This window comes from Meleagris gallopavo, chromosome 7 (genome assembly GCF_905368555.1).
Source record: "Meleagris gallopavo chromosome 7, MGAL_WU_HG_1.1, whole genome shotgun sequence".
Classification (NCBI taxonomy): Eukaryota; Metazoa; Chordata; class Aves; order Galliformes; family Phasianidae; genus Meleagris; species Meleagris gallopavo.
Window position 1 is genome coordinate 9,461,109 of NC_139410.1, and position 20,699 is coordinate 9,481,807.

At 39.0% G+C, this 20,699-nt stretch overlaps 2 protein-coding genes and 1 long non-coding RNA gene across 7 annotated transcripts in view; 1 reads left to right on the forward strand and 2 right to left on the reverse strand.

Moving 5' to 3' along the window:
• Window positions 1–3,695, reverse strand: part of PGAP1 (post-GPI attachment to proteins inositol deacylase 1) — a 38,150-nt gene extending 34,455 nt beyond the window's left edge. For 2 of the 5 annotated variants that reach the window (XR_014884526.1, XR_014884525.1), the window contains exon 1: window positions 3,377–3,695. Coding sequence is in view for 3 of the 5 variants with exons in the window: in XM_085228591.1 (XP_085084717.1) it covers window positions 3,399–3,656 (258 nt within the window). In the remaining 2 variants the exon portion in view is untranslated. The remainder of the gene's footprint in view (window positions 1–3,376) is intronic. The other 3 variants (XM_085228589.1, XM_085228590.1, XM_085228591.1) reach the window with 3 other exon arrangements.
• Window positions 2,682–3,953, forward strand: LOC146543950 (uncharacterized). The gene is made up of 2 exons (XR_014884527.1): window positions 2,682–2,929; window positions 3,072–3,953. It is a non-coding gene; the product is annotated as an uncharacterized LOC146543950 (long non-coding RNA).
• ANKRD44 (ankyrin repeat domain 44) overlaps window positions 3,943–20,699 on the reverse strand; it is a 109,307-nt gene continuing 92,550 nt past the window's right edge. Inside the window, 11 exon segments of the mRNA XM_085228593.1 lie at window positions 3,943–8,628; window positions 10,762–10,853; window positions 11,528–11,610; window positions 12,771–12,853; window positions 13,678–13,823; window positions 14,480–14,563; window positions 15,798–15,885; window positions 16,798–17,014; window positions 18,018–18,135; window positions 19,232–19,259; window positions 19,262–19,309. Of these exon segments, the coding sequence (XP_085084719.1) occupies window positions 8,363–8,628; window positions 10,762–10,853; window positions 11,528–11,610; window positions 12,771–12,853; window positions 13,678–13,823; window positions 14,480–14,563; window positions 15,798–15,885; window positions 16,798–17,014; window positions 18,018–18,135; window positions 19,232–19,259; window positions 19,262–19,309 (1,253 nt within the window). The 3' untranslated portion in view covers window positions 3,943–8,362.

Sequence of the window (20,699 nt, forward strand, 5' to 3'; positions counted from 1 at the left end):
TGACACTGCTCTAAACTAGATAAGGAGTAAGCGAGAAAACATCTAATTCACTCCCCTATAGATGTTGGTTGGTTTGTAATTTCAGGTTTCCAAGATGAAGATTTGTAACATTTCTGGAAGTGCAAAGACATTACTTATATCTCTCACTTACTTATGTTACCATCCACGACAAATCAGAGACAAATACATTTTAAAATATGTTAAGGTGCAATTTTCATCTTAAGGAAACATTTTATTTTGTGCAGCAAGAAAAAAATTAAACTCACTTTTGCATCAAAAAATGTCTCTAAGGTCTCGTTGAGATCTTTGCCTACACAGAAGCAGCTCTGCCTCAGTTTCCTCTCAGCTGTGCCTATGGGGAAGCTATACTTCTCTCCCCCTTGTATCACTCCTCCCTTCCCCTCCTATTCCCTGTCTGTTCCTCCTTAACTGAGGACCATTTCTTTTCTCCCTCACTTTTCAAACTGTTTGCCATACCAGCTATCAGCAACCTCCCCTTATGGTCTTCGATACACATTTGTAATAGAAGATTAAGATATATCTCTAATTTTATGTAATGTGTGTATATGTATACATATATCACATTATAAATACACACAAATAGTCGTAATTCCTTCACTCTGAACAAAAAGCACTGGGCTCTGTTCAGGCCTGACATTTGCAGATCACTCATACAATCCCCTTTTTCAAAGGCATTCAGGTTTCTGTGGGAAAAAAAAAAAAGCACAGACCCATCCTTACATTAAGTGAAACAAGTCTTCATTAGTAAGCTAAATAAACTTCCCAACTGGCCAAATAATCTGTTCAGCTGCTCCTCCATGGCACCATTCTGGTTTGTCAAAAGCTTTCAGATAACATAAAAGCCAAACAAGCTGTCACCTTTGGGTCAATGTCCCAAGCAAAAACCCACACAAACCATGAGAACTGTACAACCACAATATTGTTTTGTTTTTTTTTCTTCCTGCAAATTGAGGAGCCCCACTATTACAACAGTATGGTGACAGAGCCCCAGCTTGAAGAAGGCAACCCCGTTCTATGTGGGGGTTTTAGGTCTTGAATTCCCAACACCTCAATTACATAATTTGCTGTAATGAGTTACAGCAATTTGTTACAATGTCAGTGTAGGCTTCCTTTTTCACCTTACTTCCATGGAAAGAAGGTGTATTGGAAAAAGCCTTCCATACCAACTTTGGAATCTCTCACTGAGGTGAGCCCAGCAGGACAAGCATTGGTTAAATTCAAATGTGGTGGATTACAACTCCGGAGGGAGGGGGAAGAAAGAAAAATAAATAAATAAATAAATAAATATGTTAAGAAGAAAAAAAAAACATGCCAATATTCTTCTATTTGGTATTAGCTCAACAGTGAGCTATTAGAAAAAAATGGATTCCAGAAAAATCAAACCTACTGCACTTCATTGTTCAAGGAACTGCCTGTTGTGTAATGCAACACCCAAATCAGAAAGAACAGGCACCTCTACCTGATAGTTTTGCCCTGTAATGTCACACCAATGGCAGCACTGCAAAGTCCAAGCATTAAAATGAAAACAAAGAATCCCTCCAAACCAATCCCTCTACAAGGAGGTAGCTGAAAGGTACGATGACTTCACTAACCCAATCAAGTTGATACTCTCCTCCGGAAGCACTGCTTTCCACACAATCAGAGCGTTTACTCTCGGACCAGTTGCTGTGAGAGGCAGCAGCACAGCCAGATGTGATGTGCATGGCTCCACATGGAGCTGCTGCCACTTCCCTGTCCCTGTGCTCATCTCGAGCCTTGCACCTCTCACAGCACAGAACCTTTGTCATGGAGATTGCAAGCACTGACATGGCAAATAAACGCAAAAAATGTGTGCTGGCAGATGGTAATTTCAGGCTACCCCTGATAACATCAACCAGACTTTGTGGCCAGCAGGGCCAGGGAGGTGATTGTCCCCCCAGTCCGTTCCATCTGGAGTACTGTGTTCAGGCCTGGGGCCCCCAGTGCAGGAAGGATGCCAAGCTGTTGAAATAGGTCTAGAGAAGGGCCATGAGGATGATCAGAGGGCTGGAGCACCTCTCCTATGAGGACAAGCTAAGGGAGTTGGGCTCTTTCAGCCTGCAGAAAAGGAGGCTCTGGGGAGACCTGATATAGAGTCCTTCCTTAAAGGAAGCTTATATGCAGCAGAAAAATTGTAAACACAGGTAGGTAATGACAGGACAAGAAGGAAGAGTTTTAAGCTGAGAAAGGGAAGATATAGATTGGATGTGAACGGGAAATTTTTCCACTCAGAGTGTAGTGATGTGCTGGCACAACTGCCCAGAGGAGTTGTGGGTGCCCCATCCTAGAGGCATTCAGGGCCATGCTGGATGGGGCACTGAGCATCCTGAGCTGGTGCTGGCAGCCTGCCCACAGCAGGGGTTGGAAGCAGGTGATCTTTTAGTTTCCTTTCAACTCAAGCCATTCTAGGATTTTGCCAGTAACTTTCATTTGGTGGCTTCAGACTGAACCTGAAGTAGGGTCTGGCTACTAGGAGACCTCACAATTTACTGCATGATGTTTAAGTGTTTGCATTTGCTTTGTCAGCACGGTAGAGTAAAATTGTTCGAGCAGCTCCCTTCTGGATGCCACCATCGACACAACCTGACCGCACCAAGGTTACCACACACACATTAGCCGATCCAAAATGAACGTGCCGCTTCAGTACAGCAGATTTGCAAAGAGATTTTTACAAAGGCTTCGTCAGCAAAGCCCCCATCAGGTGCACAGCTCTTCCAGCTGCCGGCAGCGCCCACCTGAGCGCCTCTGCTCGCTGACCCGAGGCACGGGCTGACGGCTGAACCTCCGCCCCTTCACACACAGCCGCCCGGCATCCCGCAGAGCACGGAAGGACTATGAGGACTGTGAGACGGAACGAGCCTCGGCCTGTGGGCACCTACGGCCCCACACGGTACTGACGGAGCACCTGGCCGAGCAATTCCTCTTACACAGGCTGGATGCCCCTCTGACTGGTCTCACCGCGGCCACAAATAACACACCTATAACTACCAGGTGAAGGAAAAAGCAGCAATCTTTGGTCTTCTTTTGCACAGGTGACAGCACTAAACGCAACCCCACAGGTAGACGGCTATTTTCTAGCGGCTCAGGGCGCACCGTCCAGGCTGCAGCCCCCTTTCCGACGGCGGCATGCCGGGCACACGCGAGTTCGGAGTCGCCAGCAGCAGTCCCCCTGCAGCCGCCATCGACCGCACGACGGGGCCGAGGAGAGCCGTCCCCGGCCCCGCCCCAGCGGAGCGGTGAGGCCCCAAGAGCCGCGGGGCTGCGCGATGCCGCCTCACCCGCCCGGCAGCCGCCACCTGTTACGCCGCCGCCCCCTCCCCGCGCAGCCCCCGCTCACCAGGTACTCGGGGTACTCGTACATGTAGGTCATGCTGCACCGGTTCTCCTCGTAAACGAACAGCACGTCCCGCACCCCCAGCAGCACCAGCGCCGCCAGAGCCCCGAACAGCACCGACGCCACCGCGGGCAGCCGCAGGCCGGTCCGCCCCATAGCGTCCCGCCGCGCTGAGCTGCGAAGCGGTACGGAGGCCGCCTCCCCTCGCGGGCCGCCCGCGCGCAGACACGGCGGGGCGGGGCCGGGCCGGCATCGCCCGGGAGGCGGAGCGGGCGGCCGCCATCTTGGGAAGGGCGGGCGCTGAGCCGGCGCTTCCTCACAGGTCCGCCCGCCACGTCGCGGGCGTGGCAGCCACGGGCGGGGCGGCCGCATGTGCCGTGACAGGGAGCTCACGGAGCGCTGCCTCCGCCTTCCGCTCAGCGCCGCTTGTGGGAGAAGTCCACCGTCCCGGCACCGGAGGAGAGGGGCCGCTTCCCGTTCTTTAAACGAAGAGCCCTCGGAGCACCGCCCCAGCGCTGAATATTTACGCGTTTTTCCCAACCTTGAATAAAGAAACAAAATGTACTCCGTTTTTCCGACAGTATTTGTATCATTTTTATTTGTAAAAATAACCATCTGAATGCATATCAAGTGTAGTTTACGGGTGGGGTTTCTCATTACATTAATACAGCATTCAGTAGTTGAAAGAAGTTAACAAACTGTGCTTGAGAAGGGGCGGGCTGAGGCACCGCATCCTGCCTCGGGGATACGGGACGTCGAGCCGAGGGCTGCTGTTTACAAAAGAAAACAATACCGACAAAACCCCACCGAAACGATGCAACAACATTTCATATTGTTTATTACAAACGTTATGCAAAATATAACACTGGCACCAGATTCGTATCACCGTGGGTTGTAAGGATATATTGCACATGCTAAAGCATAGGATATGAGACAAAACCTACAAAACATGAGATATTAGCTTTAATATATATATAATCACTGCATACAAACGCATAAAGTCACATTTACACACACTTGGATTGTCACTAGTTTCAAACGCCCTTTCCTATAACACTGACCTAAGGTTTACTTTGTGTAATAAGAAAGCCTTTTCAGCACTGCAAAAATTATACATTATTCCTATAGAAATTTAGCATATTGATTTTCATTTCAATGTAGGTAGAACATATGAAAAGGAGAAACACTTTGTACATTCAAAGAAGGTTTGAAATGAAAATTTACTGGTGATATATTGCTTCTGTAACACTCAAATGAGGAAAAAAAAAAAAAAGACAACTTCCACAAAACATTTCCATCATACGCAAATATAAAAAGGCACTCTAATATTTCTTACAAGACTAAGAATAAAAATCACAATTTTTTTTTTAAATCATCCTCAAGATACACAACCGAGTTTCTCAACAGTACAATGGATAAACGGTTCATTTCATGTGCTTGTTCTCCTTTAATAATCTGGCAGTGGTTTACTGCATAAAAGTACCAAACACATTATGGTGCCCTTTTAGTAGCAATGAGCAGAAATCCCCTGAGCTATTTCACAGCAATTCAGGCAGTCCAGAGGTTTTAACTCAGTATCTGTGAGAGAGACATGGACCCAATCCCACCATGGATTCCACCTGCGGCTGTGGTTAAAACACAGGATAGGACCATCCTGCTAATAAAGCTGGGCAGGCTGCTGCCCCTCCCAAACAGTGGTGCAGCAGTAGTCCGTGTACTGCAAATTGCAGGATCCGGGGTTAAGTGCAACAATTATGTGTGATTAACTCTACTCTCGTACAATGTCCACAGAAAGGCAAGGTAATTATTTACAAGAGTAAAATTATTCCCATGCCCTAAATAACTAATTAACTTCTACAAGCGATAAATTATATTACAGCTTAATGTACTGACATACATGAAAAGGGATTCTGGCAACTGGTGAGATCTGAGACAGGCTAACACTGTGTACACTCAAGAGCCTTGCTCCTGTCACTTCTCCTAAGAACACCATGCTCAGAACATAACTTTCCCAATGCCCTTAGGATGCCAACAGATTATACTTTTCCATGATTTCTGGAGTATTGCATACTTACGTCATCACTGGGCTACAGAAATGATTTCTCAATTCAGTTTAGATTTGATTCCTAGAAAGTACACATTAATTCAGCAATCACCTATGCTTCTGTAACACTGCATCCATTGTAAGCAGCAGCAGATACTGTGCTACCTGTTAGCAGAGGTAGGAGGTATTGCAAATACACAGAAATATTTTCAGTAACTGTTTGATAGTGAGCAAAAATATTGATTTTTATTTTCTTTTTGAATACCTGCTTCAGATAAGACAACATCCTCCTCGAAAAGAGGACTGGTTTTCTCCAAATGAAATGATTTCATATAGGCTAACGTATCTTTGCATTTCAGGGTTAGACTGTAATTAATCTGTTTAAAGTAAGATGAAGATGCTGCCTATCAGGCAGGTGCCAGCCATTTCCCATTTGTTTGTTCATTTTAAATGTCATCCTTCCACAGAAACAAAAGTAGTAAAATGTGGGATTTCCATTCATTTCTAAGCAGACACCACTGAAAACTAACAACTGTCTCCTATTTTCAGTGCTTGAAGAGAGGTGGTTATTGCTATTTTGCAGCTTTTACAAGCTAAAACTTCGAATAAAGTCAATCATAAAAATGTTCTATGCTATTTCTGAGGAAACCACAGTTTCAGGTACTCTGTCATTCTACTGCAGAAAAGGCAGAGTTAAGGGAAAATATTGCCCTCACAGAGCTGCCCCTCAGGATTTTTTGTTGCAATTCTTGGAAATGAATTATTGTTGAAGAAAAGAATGCTTAATTTTAGCAAGGCAAGATGAACAATGTATCATTTTTCTAACTGAAGAACTGAAGTTCGCTGACAGCTTTTAAACAGTTCAGTGGAACACAGCTAAAAACTGCAACTAAACTAGAAATCCCTACTGTTCATTTACCCTGCCAAAGTGTACACTGAAGCAGCAGCTCTTCTCACTCTCCCTGCAAAGACTTAGGCCTGCAGACATTCTGAACATGGATCACTGGAACTTTAACATCCCACTCTCTGCTATATTACCCTTTTCCTCTTTCCCGTGTCTGTACAGTGTTCTCTCACTCGTCTAGCAATGTTTTGGATCCCTTTCTTATGCTCTTAAATGATCATGCATTTTACCAATATAGCTTGTGGACTTCATCTTTGTATTCCAAGTGGTAAGATGGGTGCACTTCCCAAGTGCATCACTCCCTCTTTCCACTCAGGCCATCACTCCTGCCTAGATTCACATTTAATTTTGCATTATGCTGAAAAATATGCACAAATACTACCATAGGGAAAAAGCTACAGTTATTTTTCCTGGGCATTTGTTTCGTTTCAAATAAATATAAACACATTTACATTAAAAGCATATGAACGTTTTCCTTAGCCTGGAAAAAAACAACAAAAAAAGAACAAACCTGTGGTCAACACATCGTTAGTTACAAATGTCATCTTGAAACCTGTGTCATAAAATGTAAAATTCACTCAAGACTAGTCATTACCTCGAAAGTTTATATTTTTGTGATTTAGAAAAGCTACTTCATTATGTCACTCACATTTGAAGAAAAAAATAAAAGCAATAAAGTCTTCCATTTATTCACTGAAGCATTTTGGTCCTCTTGGTAGAGCTGGTTAGTTTGGATAGGCGTTTGTTTTGTTTATAAAGTCTCATTCTTCCTTTTGTACATCTGTTGTAGAAGAGGATCGCGGTCCATTTGACCTAGAAACTTTGGCAGAAGGAGTAAACATATTCACAAAGCTGACATTGCCTTCAAAGCTGGTGACAAAAGGCTCTTAGCGTGCATCTCCAATCCCCTGCCTGGTCCATTTTTGTTTTCCCTCCTGTTTGGTATTTCAACTTTTGGTGTTACGCTTTCATTACTTTACCTTTGTTCTGTCAATCCAAACAGTGGCAGAAGTATTTTAAAAATCAATACTGTCTACAGTAAAAACAAGTTATTTAAGCATAGGAAAAAAAAATCCCTTAAAGTTGGCAAGACATCATAAACCTTTATGTACACCTTTGCCTACACCTGATTTTTCATTTCTGTTCTGATACTAGATTCCTAGTTAACAGCTCAGGTGACAGAAACTTCTATTGACTTTAATTCCTTAATTCTGTAGTGCAAATCAACTGTTCATGCTTGTGCTGAACTGGGGGTATGGGGGGAGGACCAAGTCATTTCCATTTTCCACAAGTGGTTCCACTAACGTCAGTGGGACATATGTTAAGACAAGTAGAATTTGGCCTTAAGAGTTTATATTTTTCTGATTGTGTGCTGTAACTAATAACTGTAAAAAAAAAAAAAAGTGCCTTCTGTACGTTTAAGTGCTTAATGCATGCAGAATGTAAAACATTTCTTTTCCTGTAAAAAAGTAATACAGGCAGTTTTAAGATTTACAACTTTACCTTTGGTTTGTGTGAAAAAAAATACCTAATTATTAGAGCCCCTGGAACTAAGAAAAAGACAAATAGAGAAAAAGGATGATGCTATGAAGGCTACGTTGGAAACACATTTGTGTACTAACAGTACAGCTAAATCATTTAAGTACTTTTTATAAACAATTCCCTGTTTAATTGTGCTGTCAAGAAGGAAAAAAAGGCATTTTCTTTCTCTCTTTCTTTTCTTTTTTTTTTCTTCTTTTTTCTTTTTCTTTTTTTTTAATACTTGAAGTTAGAGGTAGAGACTTTCCACAGGGGCACTTAGGGCCTAAAGAAAACATGAGGAAGACGAAAAGCCACAGAACAGTAATGGGAATATGTTCTAGTAAATGCCCCCAACTTGGTTATTTAAAGGCTTAATTCTCATTAGCACTACAAATATCAACACCTACTTGTCAAGAGTCATAGTTAAGAATATCGCAGTGGGATTTAAGCTGTCTTAAAAGAAAAAAAAAAAAACTGAAAGGAAATAATAATGAAATAAAATTTTTTGAATACCAAAAAGTCAAAATGTTTCAGAATCAGAATCATTTTCATTGTACGCATCCTCTGTTCCTAGGTTATTACTCAAAGGCTTATTGTAAGAGTTAATGCTACCCGTAGCAGAGCCATCGCAGACATGTGTCCTGCCCAAATTGTCTTTTCTATAACAAGTGAAGTTGAAAGCCGTCATTGAACTGGAAGGAGAAAAAGGCATCATGGTAGCCAAAATGAGTGCCAGGCAGTCAGCCACGTCTTTGTTAGGAGCGCAAGCCAGGGCTGGCGTATGACCTGGGCACAAACGCAGACAAGGCAACAGTTAGTACTAAGGGTACTGAGAATGGCATTGAGCAGTTCTCATATACATCTCTAGACGACTTTGTAAGCAGGAGATGTATGTCCAGTTACAGTTACATGCCAAGCAGCAGAGGTGTGTTACTGTTCTCATATTAGACATGCTGGGAAGATACACACTTCATGGAGCATTTAAATCACTGTGACGACAAGCACTGTGTTTTTTGTTTTTTGTTTTTTTTAAATCACACAGCAAACAGACTCCACAACAATAAAAATAAAAGCACTTGCCAAACATGATTCTACAGCACAAACAGTACAGTGGATACAGAACGTGGGGTGTACAGCAAGAGACAGAAACTGGCTTCAGTTTCTGTACAGATGAACAAGTCTCATTCTGAGAACAACAGCTTTCATTGAAACATGACAGATATTAGTTTAATCATATTTTGAAGTAATAAGCAAACAATTTTAAAGACTGGTCAGTTGAGAACATACTCAACTCAGACAACAATTTATTTAGGAATTAAATTTAAGAAACTAATTAGATCAGCACACGTGGTACATTACAGCAAGTAGGACTACACGGATATTTTTCAAAATTTGCATTATGTTAGAAGAACAATGACTGTATTCAGAAAGCATGGCCTATGTTTTCAATGTGAAGTTAATATAATACTTGGTATCAGTAACTGTAAGAACTGGGGAGTCATCAAGTTTGTCTTCACTGCAGTTTAACTTTGTTCCTGTTCAAGTGCTTCCCCAAATCAGCTCTTCACATGCACAAATCTTTGAAATGGATTTGCTGATTTTGCTTTCTGTCTATCAGTTTTACAGGTTGCTACACAGTACTCTAGATCTTTCCAACAACTCCTCTATTTTAAGTGCAAAGAATTCTTTTGCAGATTGCTACATCTTAATCTAAAGCAATGACCTCCACTGATATCCTACTGCCTCAAGTAAGCTAAAAACATCTGCAGCAGGTGAGTTTGAGAACAGCTGTGCAGCAAATTACCCACACTTAGCCATCAATAGCAGTGAATAAATACTCTCAATAGAACTGCCTCTTCTACTGTGTTCCAAGTGTAGGCATTCTTTAGAACTATATTTTTACTAAGATTGTACTTAAATTTTTCTCTTCTGCACTGCGTAAGCAGTTACTCTTAAAAAAATTAAGCTAGTATCAAATTTAAACTTAATTTTCACTCATTACGTACATGCAAATTGGCTAAATCTGCATGTGTGATTTTAACTATAAAAAACTATGGTTAGAAGCTAGTCTGGTTCACTTTCCTGCCCCTTTCTCTAAATGAGGTTAGGGCCAGATGACTTCAGCAGGACTCCTTCATGCAAGTTCATCTGGTAGCAATAAATACCACTCTGTCCTTTTCATCCATAGATCTCAAATGTCTTGCAATAATGACTAGTACTACTGTTGCTTTACAGATACAGCAAGATGGAAGTACTGAATTATTACATTAATGCCATGAAGTCCATATTTTAAGAGAAAGCAGCATATTTCAAGAAGACATTTTACAATAAAAAATAGAAGCACAACCCTCTATGGACTCTGTAATGTTTAAGGAAGGACTTCATTGAGATCTGAAATAAAATTATCAGATTTATTAACTAATCATTTATTTTAGAAGGCAACAGTCATTCACTTGCATCTTGGGTTAGGTCAGACAATTGAAAATGACAAGTTTTGCTCTCAGAATGAACCAGGATACAATCAAACAAATGATGATGATTTTATTCCTACCCATTAAAACATGCGCTGATTGAATGCATAATCCTTAATTCTTCTGCAAGGAGTCAGAATTATCCGGTGCTACTTGCATGTTTAGGAAATTCAAGTTACCACTGCACTCAAGCATTAAAAAAAGACTAGCTGTTGACAGTACATGTGAAATGAACAGTAAAGGGACCACTGTGATGTTGAGAATACATTTTTATATTAAAAAAAAAAAAAAGTGTCCTTTTTAATATACTCACACAGCTCACTGTCTGTTCTTGGAAGAATATAAGCATCAATGATGCCTACAAGCTTTTAAATCTATTGCTTCAGTCTGTGGTAAAATTACATGTTAGGTACCTACTGAAGATTGACTGAGTGTATTATTTACTTACCATTTTCATCTACTGCTAGGACACATGCCCCTTTCGCTAGTAACTCCTCAACCACCATCTTTAATCCATTACGTGCAGCAATATGGAGAGGTCTATGAAACAAAAAAACAAAATTCAAGTTCAGTTTAAAATAATTATTCTAAGGAAAGCTAGGTTGCTCCTGTTTGGAAGCATCTAATGGGAGAGGAAGAACAATCGCAAATTGAAGGGTGGGAGGGAGGGGAAACGAGCTAAGGACAAATGGATTCATCAGCAAGCACTAAATCAACTGCCTGAGCTCGTGGTTAAATCTTCTGCTATGGGATTCCTCCATTCCACTCAAATACTTGCAGCTGGAGTAAGAACGTTGATGGTTACAACTCTGCTAGTAATGTGCAGTATGGAAGGCAGTTGTACATAAAATATGACCTCAAATAATTTGAAAAATTAAATGTACCACCTTAGATTGATTAAAGTGAATCTTGAAATAGATAGAAAATCTTTTGCAGGTAGATGTATGCTTATACAGTCACATTACGAAAAGACATTTTGATACAGTGTTCAAATAAATGACCTCATATTTTCCATCAGATCATGTATACAATGAGCATTAAAGAAGTCAAAAGTGAGAATGCAATATAAATGCAGTGTTTTCAAGGGCAAGCACTTAAAAAAATAGTAAGAAATGTAATTTTATCTAGAAAAAAATCCGAGACATGAAATCGAGAAGCTAAATCAGAATCTTCTGGAAAGTCAACTGAACTTGAGAGGATCAGGCAATACTTACGTCTGCAATGAATTATTTTTTGCATTAATAAGGCTCTGTTCTTGTATCTTGTCAAGTATTAACAAGGCACATTTTTCATGACCCTAGTTGGAAACAAATAACTGTATTAATTTAATGAGAAGTTTAAAATTGAGGCAAAATAAATGTTGTATACAAATGTGAAGTGTAAAAAGTTTATTAAAATACAGAACGTTACTCAATTTATAAGAATCTGTAGTAGGTGAAGTGTAAAAGCCCTATAACACCATTTACAAACTGCCATTGCTAGAATGCTTTAGCATATTTACAGACGTAAGCATTTCAACCCTCCACTCATGCATGAACTCACCTTCTCAGCTTACAGGAAGACTTGAATTTCCCTCAAGAGAAATTATTCACCTGATTACTACAACTACACAATAACAGAGAAAGTGAGGGTTTAATCTCAAAAACTAACACTGTACTTCCTAGGTCTTTTAAATGCCTTCCTGTGCTACTAATAAATTACTATAATGCATATAATATAACTATATATATAATATAATTATATAATATATAATAATATAACTATAAATTACTATAATTACTGTGGTGATCAAACAGGCAATAACAGCCCAAAACCTTATTTCTGAGACCCTGGTAGGTGAACAGCTGCCTGAAGGACCTTGAAAATTCAGTGAAGTTCATATGTCTACAGAAACTGGAGTGACACTATCTGGAACCCCATCTCTGAACAGGAGCAGAAGAAAAGTCCTGGAAGAAGGAATGCCATGGATGCTTTATTTTTATTTTTTGCCAAGACAGGCAACAGCAGTAGCAATTGGAATCAATGGAAAAAAGAAGAGGGAGAAAAGACATCACCATCAATCTTACCAGTGCCTCTACTTTCACTGTTGCAGAGTTCAAGATAAAATTTTAGGTCCCTTTCACAGAATTTGGAGAATAAGAATAAATATATATCCTGTTTTTTCTTGTTGTTGTTTTTTCCACTCTCCCTATGTTAAGCTATTTTACAGTAATATTGTTTGGTAAAAATATCAAAGGATTTTCAATTATTTCTTAGTGTCACTTATGTTTCTGTCTTAAGAGACACTCATATTTCTCCATTTACTAAGTCTGGAAACAGACTTATAAAGAAGCTCAGTACAGTGTTCTCACTACAAGTCTGACCATCACATTTCTATTTTGGAATTTTTTTTTTTTAGGAGGCATAACGACACAAGAGACTGAAGATTACAAAAGCACACAATGGTCTTCAACTTACTTTACTGCTAGCCAAGTGCAACGATGTATTCAAGTCCTTATCTCTTAATGACAGATCAGCCTTGGCTATATTCACCAAAAAGTCTGAAATTTAGAACACAAATCAATGAACAAAAGAAATGGGCAAAGAAGCACGTGAAAACAGAGGAAAAAAAAATTCCAATTTTTTACTATTTCCAGTATGTGTGTGCGTATGTGCTAAGCCTTGATGCAGCATAAGCTTTATGAGCATGAAGTGAAAATAACATTAGACATCAGAATAATCTTGTGCAGTTAATCTGCAACCAAAGGCAGACCTCATACATGAACAAAGATGAATCTGTGCTTGACAATTTGAGACAAAATGAACTTCCCCATTTGCAGATCAGCAAGTTCTGTCTGAGTCACCTCCTGAGAACAACTCTGGATCTTGCTCTGAGAGGATTAAGTGGATATAAAGAATTTAGGGTGCAGCTTGTGCTGTCAAAGCTACAGGAAAGAGAGTTCTGTTAAGTCAGAACTGCAATCCCTATGTCTGCATTCTAGCCAGGAAGCAACAAGACTCCCTATAACATAAAAGAAAGAGAGATAACACTTAAATCTTTTTCACACACGCAGTTCTCCTGCCCCTTAAAATTAAGCAAGTAGTCAGGAGAAAAGGATTACTACTCCCTTCATGTTCTGAGTGCGTTACAATGCACCCTGTAGAGGAAATAAAACTCAGGTTATTGCAAAGCTTCGCAAACGCTGCATAGAAACATAACCGAGAAGAAATGTTTTTTTTAACTGTGTAAAAGTAGAATTTCTGTGCAGGGCTGTAAGAAGCTTTCTCCTTCTTAGTTTTCCCAGGAAAAATTGATCATCTACTTGAAATCAGTAGCCGCAGTCATGCTCACCCTGAAGATAAGCTGGGGTAAGGATGCACTTACCAACAGCACTGACATGACCGTTCTGAGCTGCCATCATGAGAGCTGTTTTCCCTGCATGATCCACAGCATTCACTTGAGCGCTGTGACTCAGGAGGAGCTGGAGGCACTCCATGTGATCCGCAAAGGCTGCTGCATGAAGGGGCGTCCTGTGGGGCAGTCACACAGCCACAGCTGTTACTAAAGAATTACAATATTCCTGTTTGCTTGCCTGAAAGTGCAAGATGTTCTGAATCCTCCTAAACATTTTCAGCAGAGGAAAGTTATAGCAGCAACATCCAAAACAAGTTAAACTATATTTACAGTGTCTGTCCAAGCAATTTTATGTAAGTATATACATATGGTGAGATTATCAATTTGACTAAAGATTTGACTTGAAGTATATTTCTTGCTGTACCAGTATGAATTATTTTATTTCCAGCTATATGCCCTGAGAATGTTAGCGTAACAACTTTAAATGAAATATTTCTCTATTGGAACATAACATCACCTCATTTAGCAAATAATATGAATGTGTTTAAATATTTAACAGAAAAAAAAATAGGTTCAGGGAAACATCCTAGACCTGTGCCCATCTTGAAGAAACAAAATACTATTTTCTTAATAGCAAAGCTGAATGCTTCATAGCTTGCTTGAAGTCAGCCACCACTTAACTGTGTTGCAGTGTAAGCTGCTGTCTGAAAGAGTCTGCATTACAAGTCTTAGCTCAACCACAAGGGTTATTTCCAGAAATTCAGAAAAGAATTATGAAGAAGGAGACATATATTCATGATGAGGAAAAGCAATTTGTTTAGGAAGCTATTACCTTCCTTTGTCATCTTTGCAATTGACAATGCTGGCATCGATGGCTCCGATGAGCATTGATGCACAGTTTTCATGATCGTTGATTCTGCCAAAGATACATTTTCAAGAAGATAAAAAAGTCTACATATTTACCACTATCCCATATTCATTTACTTCACTTCCCATTAATATTTCTTAGTGATTATTTATAATTTATCCCAACATACCTTTACCTTAATACTTCCAGTTGCAATTCTGACCATTCATCATTTCACTTAACCAAACTGCATCTATTGCTATGGATTTCCACATGTAAAGCAAAGCTGATCCTTCAATTCCCTATGCACCAGATTAACTGAAACTGCAGTAGCAAACTAGGATTAAAACCTTAAAACCTTTAAATCATTGAGTCTAAACAACGAGCACAGCTGAACTGAGAAACCACTCAGTCATATGTACCTACACAGAGACAGATTTACTCTATTGTTTAAGGTATTGAAATACACAGCTCTTCCAACACACACTTTCAATATTTTTCTTGGAGGTACTCAATACTCTCCTGGTTATTGGCAATTTGTCTTATTTCATTATAAAAATGAACAGCGTATGGTAACTAATGACATACAATGTATGTCTAATGTTGCTAAAAGACACAATTATGTCATCTCAGCATCAGTTCTTTCATTTTAAATTTATGTGCGTCTTTAAGTTGCATGTGTTTTGAGGTGGATTGGAGAATTGCATACTAGCTTAAATATTTTTTTTCCTAAAGAATTTATTTTAAGTAGAATAAAAACAGTAACTTTGTAATAGTTTTTGTTTAATTATGTAACACACTTGGAAACTACCAACATTTCTTTTCTATCTTGCAACAATGTGGACTTCAGAATAGAAGTTTACTCAACAATAACTCTCACCATTACTTCTGGAATATATTAATTCTTCTAATAGTAGGAGGAGTTAATAATTTTGTCATTCTAATAACCCAGGTTGTGGCCTAAGAATGGAAGAGCTATGAAATTCCTCTGAGTGGCAAAGAATGCATAGGCCTACAGAGGCAAGCAAGGGAAAAGAAACTGGAAAAGGAGTAGAAATACAGCTGTTTAAAGATACGTCAGCATTTCATCAAATAGCTCAGACTTATCAAACGTTTGCATAATGCTCTTTATCATGCAACTTCTTTTTCTCAGCAGAAGAATAAGCACCATTTTATGAACAATTTTTAAATTATTTGCTCATGCAAATAATATAAATTGAAGACATCTTTCTTCTTACATTACTACTTTTTCTAGGCATAACCCAAAGCAAAGCATCTGCATTTGTTACAGATTTCTACTTACACAGCACAGTGCAACGGAGAGAAGCTATTACCATAAAACTTGCGGAAAAATTTCTGCTCCAATAGTACCTCTATGCAGTTTTCATGACCTACAAGAAACAGATATTTCAAGTGTTGCACAGAGCAGGGAATTGACTTATTTCAGACCAGGCACAGAAGGATTATAATTTGACACTTCAAGCACATTAAGGTTGGACACATTGTGAATATGAACTTTTACGTAACAAAATTATAAGAAAAGGGTTTTTTTATGGCTTTTTTTTTTAGGGTTCAGGTTTTTTTTTGTGGGTTTTAGTTTTTATCTTTGTTTTTTTGTTGTCATTTTTATGTTTTGGGGCTTTTTTGTTTGTTTGTTTTGCTTTGTTTTTTATTAATGGCAGCAGCAATACAGCTTCACCAGCCCAATATTAGCCTAAGTGAAGGGAAAAAAAAAGGAAAAAAAAAAAAGGAATAAAGAGAAAAAACAAAAAAAGTTCTATTTTTTCTCAAATGTGATGCCATATACATGACCTTACACATTCCAAGATGGTCTTAATTGATGACAGTAAGGAGTATTATTATATTAGTAAGGAGTATTCTTATATTAGGCAAGAAGTATTATCAGTTCAGACTTCCCAAACTAATGATGTGGTCTCCTGCACTAATAAATGAAAAGGTAATGCCTCAGAGATGCATTCCTGGTCCCTCGGTAAATTAATGAGATCTTTATAATTTACTTCATTAAACACAGAATTTCACTCTGGCCTACTACGATGGGAACAAATGAGCACAGAGAACAACTCTGTAAGTCACAAAGTCATTGGGAGGTATTGCTGGAACTTCCTTGGCTCCTGAACCAAAGGATAAATATAGCAAAAACAAACCATAGAGAGCAAGTTGAAGAGCAATGATCTGACTCTTTATTTCAGCCTTCTCAAATTGGCAGTCTGCTTTGCTATCCATGCTTCTCTAAAACAGAGGCCACATTCTAACTTGGGAAAAATCCACAGGAATAAACCTACCATAGTAACAAGCCCAGTGCAGTGGTGTATAACCGTGATTATCCTTTAAACTGCAGTCTTCCTCTGAAAGTGCAATCTGCAGTAATTCACTCAGCCAAGTGGCATGACCCCGAGCTGATGCAAAGTGCAAAGGTGTTCTACCTCTAGCATCTTTACATAAAATGGATACTTCCTTCTCTAAAAGCATCTGAACGCATTCTTCATGCCCAGTCATAATCTGGCAACAAAGAAATAAGTAAATAGGTTGAAATAAACACAGACTTCTACCCAGGAAACGTGGAATATGATTGATGACTATAAATATGAAAAAGCCTTTATGGAATTCAGGTGGCAGAGATGAAAGCTCCATTTCTCTTATGGGTATCTATGATAACTCCTATACCAAAATATATTTGGTACTGCCGTTCAAAGGCACTTATTAGTAGTTTGTGGAAGAAACTTCTCTAAGTGAGAGTCAAAAGCAACGAGGAGTTTAAGACTAAAGAAATGTATGAGCAAAGGGTGAGGCTACAAAACCTGAATCTGGCCACTCTAGACAGCATACAAATGTGCAAAAAGAACTGAGGGGAAGATAAAGAAAATTACCAGAAGTACAAGAAGATGCTTCAACAGTTGGGCCTCCGTAACACACGTAGTTTAGCTTAAGCACCTTGATCATGTTCATGTATTGATGTCAAGACAGAACAGCAATTTTTCACCAGAACATTTGTTACAAACTAGTGTTGGATTCTAAGCTGAACTGCTCACTGCAGTTATTACAGAGTTGTGAATAAATATGATCACTTGCATCAACTTCACATTGGGTAGGAAGATTGCTCCTAGAAAAGGTTAAATCTGCCTTGCACTTCACTGCTTCTGGATAAAAGTTTAGGGCTAACGTATTTACATTCTGCTACCCAAGAAAAAGGATAATAACTGCTGGGCAGTTTAAATTTGCTGTTTTCAAAATTCATAAAGTTCTCAGTTATAACAATAATGACTGCGATAATAAGTTGCCTATTCACTTATTTTCTCCATTATCTAAGAGAAGATCCAGTCTTTAATTAATCAAAGTGAACAATCAAAAACAGAGCAGATTTGTCCCAATTTTTACCCCACTGGCTGGTTTTGGTTGTATTTTCAATCATTAACTAGATCTCTTACATTCAACATCCATATGTTTATAAATTAACTGCAGTGACAATAGAACAAATACTTAGAATTTAGAAAAATGAAGTCACCCCTCGATGTAAAGCTGTGCATCCCAGGAGATCTGCTGCATCTACAGATGCTTCTTTTTCAAGTAATAAGGAAACAGCATCAACGTGTCCATATGCCACTGCAAGCATTAGTGCGGTTCTGGAAGGAAAAAGAAACAAAATGTCAAAACAAAAATAGTCACATCTATAAAATGGCATACTACTTGCCACTGCTAACTAACTGTAAGACATAAATCAGGAAGCCTGCATTTCTCTCCATTCCTACCCAGAAATCTATTCGTTTCACCATACTCATCTATACAACAGAAGTGAAAACAGTTGCATAAAATTTTTCTTAAGATGCCTAATAGTCAGCTATCATGACTGAAATAGACAAACTCATCTGCACCTGTGAGCAGTTTCCAGAGCAACATCATTCCAGACAATTTTTTTTTTCTTTTAAAAACCTACAGTTATTGTCATCTCCAGCAATACAAGTTTTACAATACCAAGTTGTGAGCGAATGCCTCTGCTAATTACCAAGATGACAACTCAAAATATTTCTTCCGAAAATAATGAACAGTTGTTTAAAGTGGAGGAAGGGACATGAAGAAACTATAGAGGCCAAAATTTTGATTTGGACCAATAGATCTTCTGCTTTTTTTTTTTTTTAATCTGCTTTTTTTTTTTTTTTTTTCTTCCTGAAAGGGATCTATTTTCCTTCCATATTTAGGTAAGACTAATACCACTTAAAATAATATGTATAGTCAGATATATTCCAGGTACCCTAAATAAGAAAAACATTCAAGTTTTCACTTCTAAAACGTACTCCATTATTCTCTCTGTAGCTGTCATTTAATGAGACATAAAACTTTTGTAGGAACATCTCAAATTTCAGGTTTGCCTTGAACAAACATTCTGTCTCACTCTGTCAGCATAATATACCTGTAGACACATGCTGAAACATCAGCATTTTAGAAAATAGGACTCTACAGGCATCTCAGAATCTTGTTAGTTTTTACTGAATCTGGCTCTAAGAGTATGTGAAAAGTTACTTAAAGTATGAAATAGAGGCTATGATTAATGAATGGCTTAGATCAACTGCATGTGTACTTTGTAGTCTCTGCCAAATTCTATTCACAAGTAGTCCAGGAAATACAGTATTTTAAATAAACACTTTTAGGTTTTTTTGAAGTAAGAAACCTGAGATGCCATTTGAATTATGGAACTGAAACAAAACAACCAAAGAGACTTACTGTCCTTTGGCATCCGTCACATCAGGTTGTCTGCAACTTCTAGCAACAGCCGTAAACAAGGCGTATGACCATTAATGACTATAAAGAAAAAAAGTGTGTATAATTAGGCTTAATTTCAGATACTTTCCCATTGGAATGCTTACAGGTAAGAAATTTCTTATATGTAGACAGAAAATATCCCCCAATGTAAGAGAAGAACATTCCCACAATTTACTTCTATCAATGAAATGGCAAGCTCCTTTTTCTCTTTCCTCAGTAAGTACCACTTTCCTTTCTTACACAAATCCCCAATTAGTAAAATAGAAACTGTGATTCTTACTACTGAGAAGATTTCTACTAAAGCAGACAGCATTCCAAAATCCCCCGCAGTCAGGAGGCAGACGAGGTTTTCTGTGATCAGTTTTGGAACACCTTAGGAATTTCTCAGCAAGGCTCTTTAATATTGTGTGGGCTGTACAAACAAGTTCCTTAGTGCTCTTTTGTTGTTGTTGTTGTTTTGTTTTTTAAGAATGACCAGTGTTACACATTTTATATTCCAGGAAGCACGACATTACTTCCACATTTTGGTACCCAGTGACCTCCAGTGACTACTGACAGCTATGGGGAAGCCACAAGAAGAGCAGCATCAAAGCCTCAGAGCAACACCTCCACAAAAGACAGCTATTGTGTCTCTACTTTTGTCTCTCAGGCTAGTCAATCACACTCTCCCAGTCTACTGCACAAGACCTCCTCAAGCCATTCGGACTGCTTCACACCACTCTGGATTGCTGCAGAGCCAAATTTCTCTGACTGTTGGGCATGCTCAAGATGACTGAAGTTCAGCACACAAAGTCACCACTACTGTTGATATTCTATAACTGTTTTAAGACTGTTTTATCCCATTCTGCTTCTTTTTCCCTTCTAAGCCCTATTAGGGATCTTCATTAGTTAAAAAAAACTCTGATGAGACTCTTCAGTCAGCAAGGAGGTGATGTCACACTATCACGTTAGCTGCTTGCACGGCCAGAGAACAAATCTGAGAAACAAAAATTTGTGGTTTTTTTTCTACTTTAACATCTGAAGTTATCGTTATTTCTCAAAAATAGGGTTTGCTATTTAAAATGCAACCTAGTGCTGTTGGAAAACAGCTCCAAGGTACATTTTGCAGGGCTAAACTCTGAAAACCCATCTGTCTGTCAGCTGGCTTAAAGGCTTCAGCTTTACATGACCCACAGGATGAAGAGAACAAGAATTTCATCTTTAAAAATCCAGTAATTCCTGTTTTCAGTACACAGATATTATATCCTCCATTCAGAGTCATGCAATCACACTGCCCACACCCTATGGACCAACGCAAAAACCTTGGGTTCCACCTACGTCACACTATTCTGGCAGAGAAATGAGTGAACATCATCACATTTAAATCACTCCTCCAAAAATAACCTTAGTCAGTCTACTAAAAAAGACATTTTTAGTTATTTACCGCTAA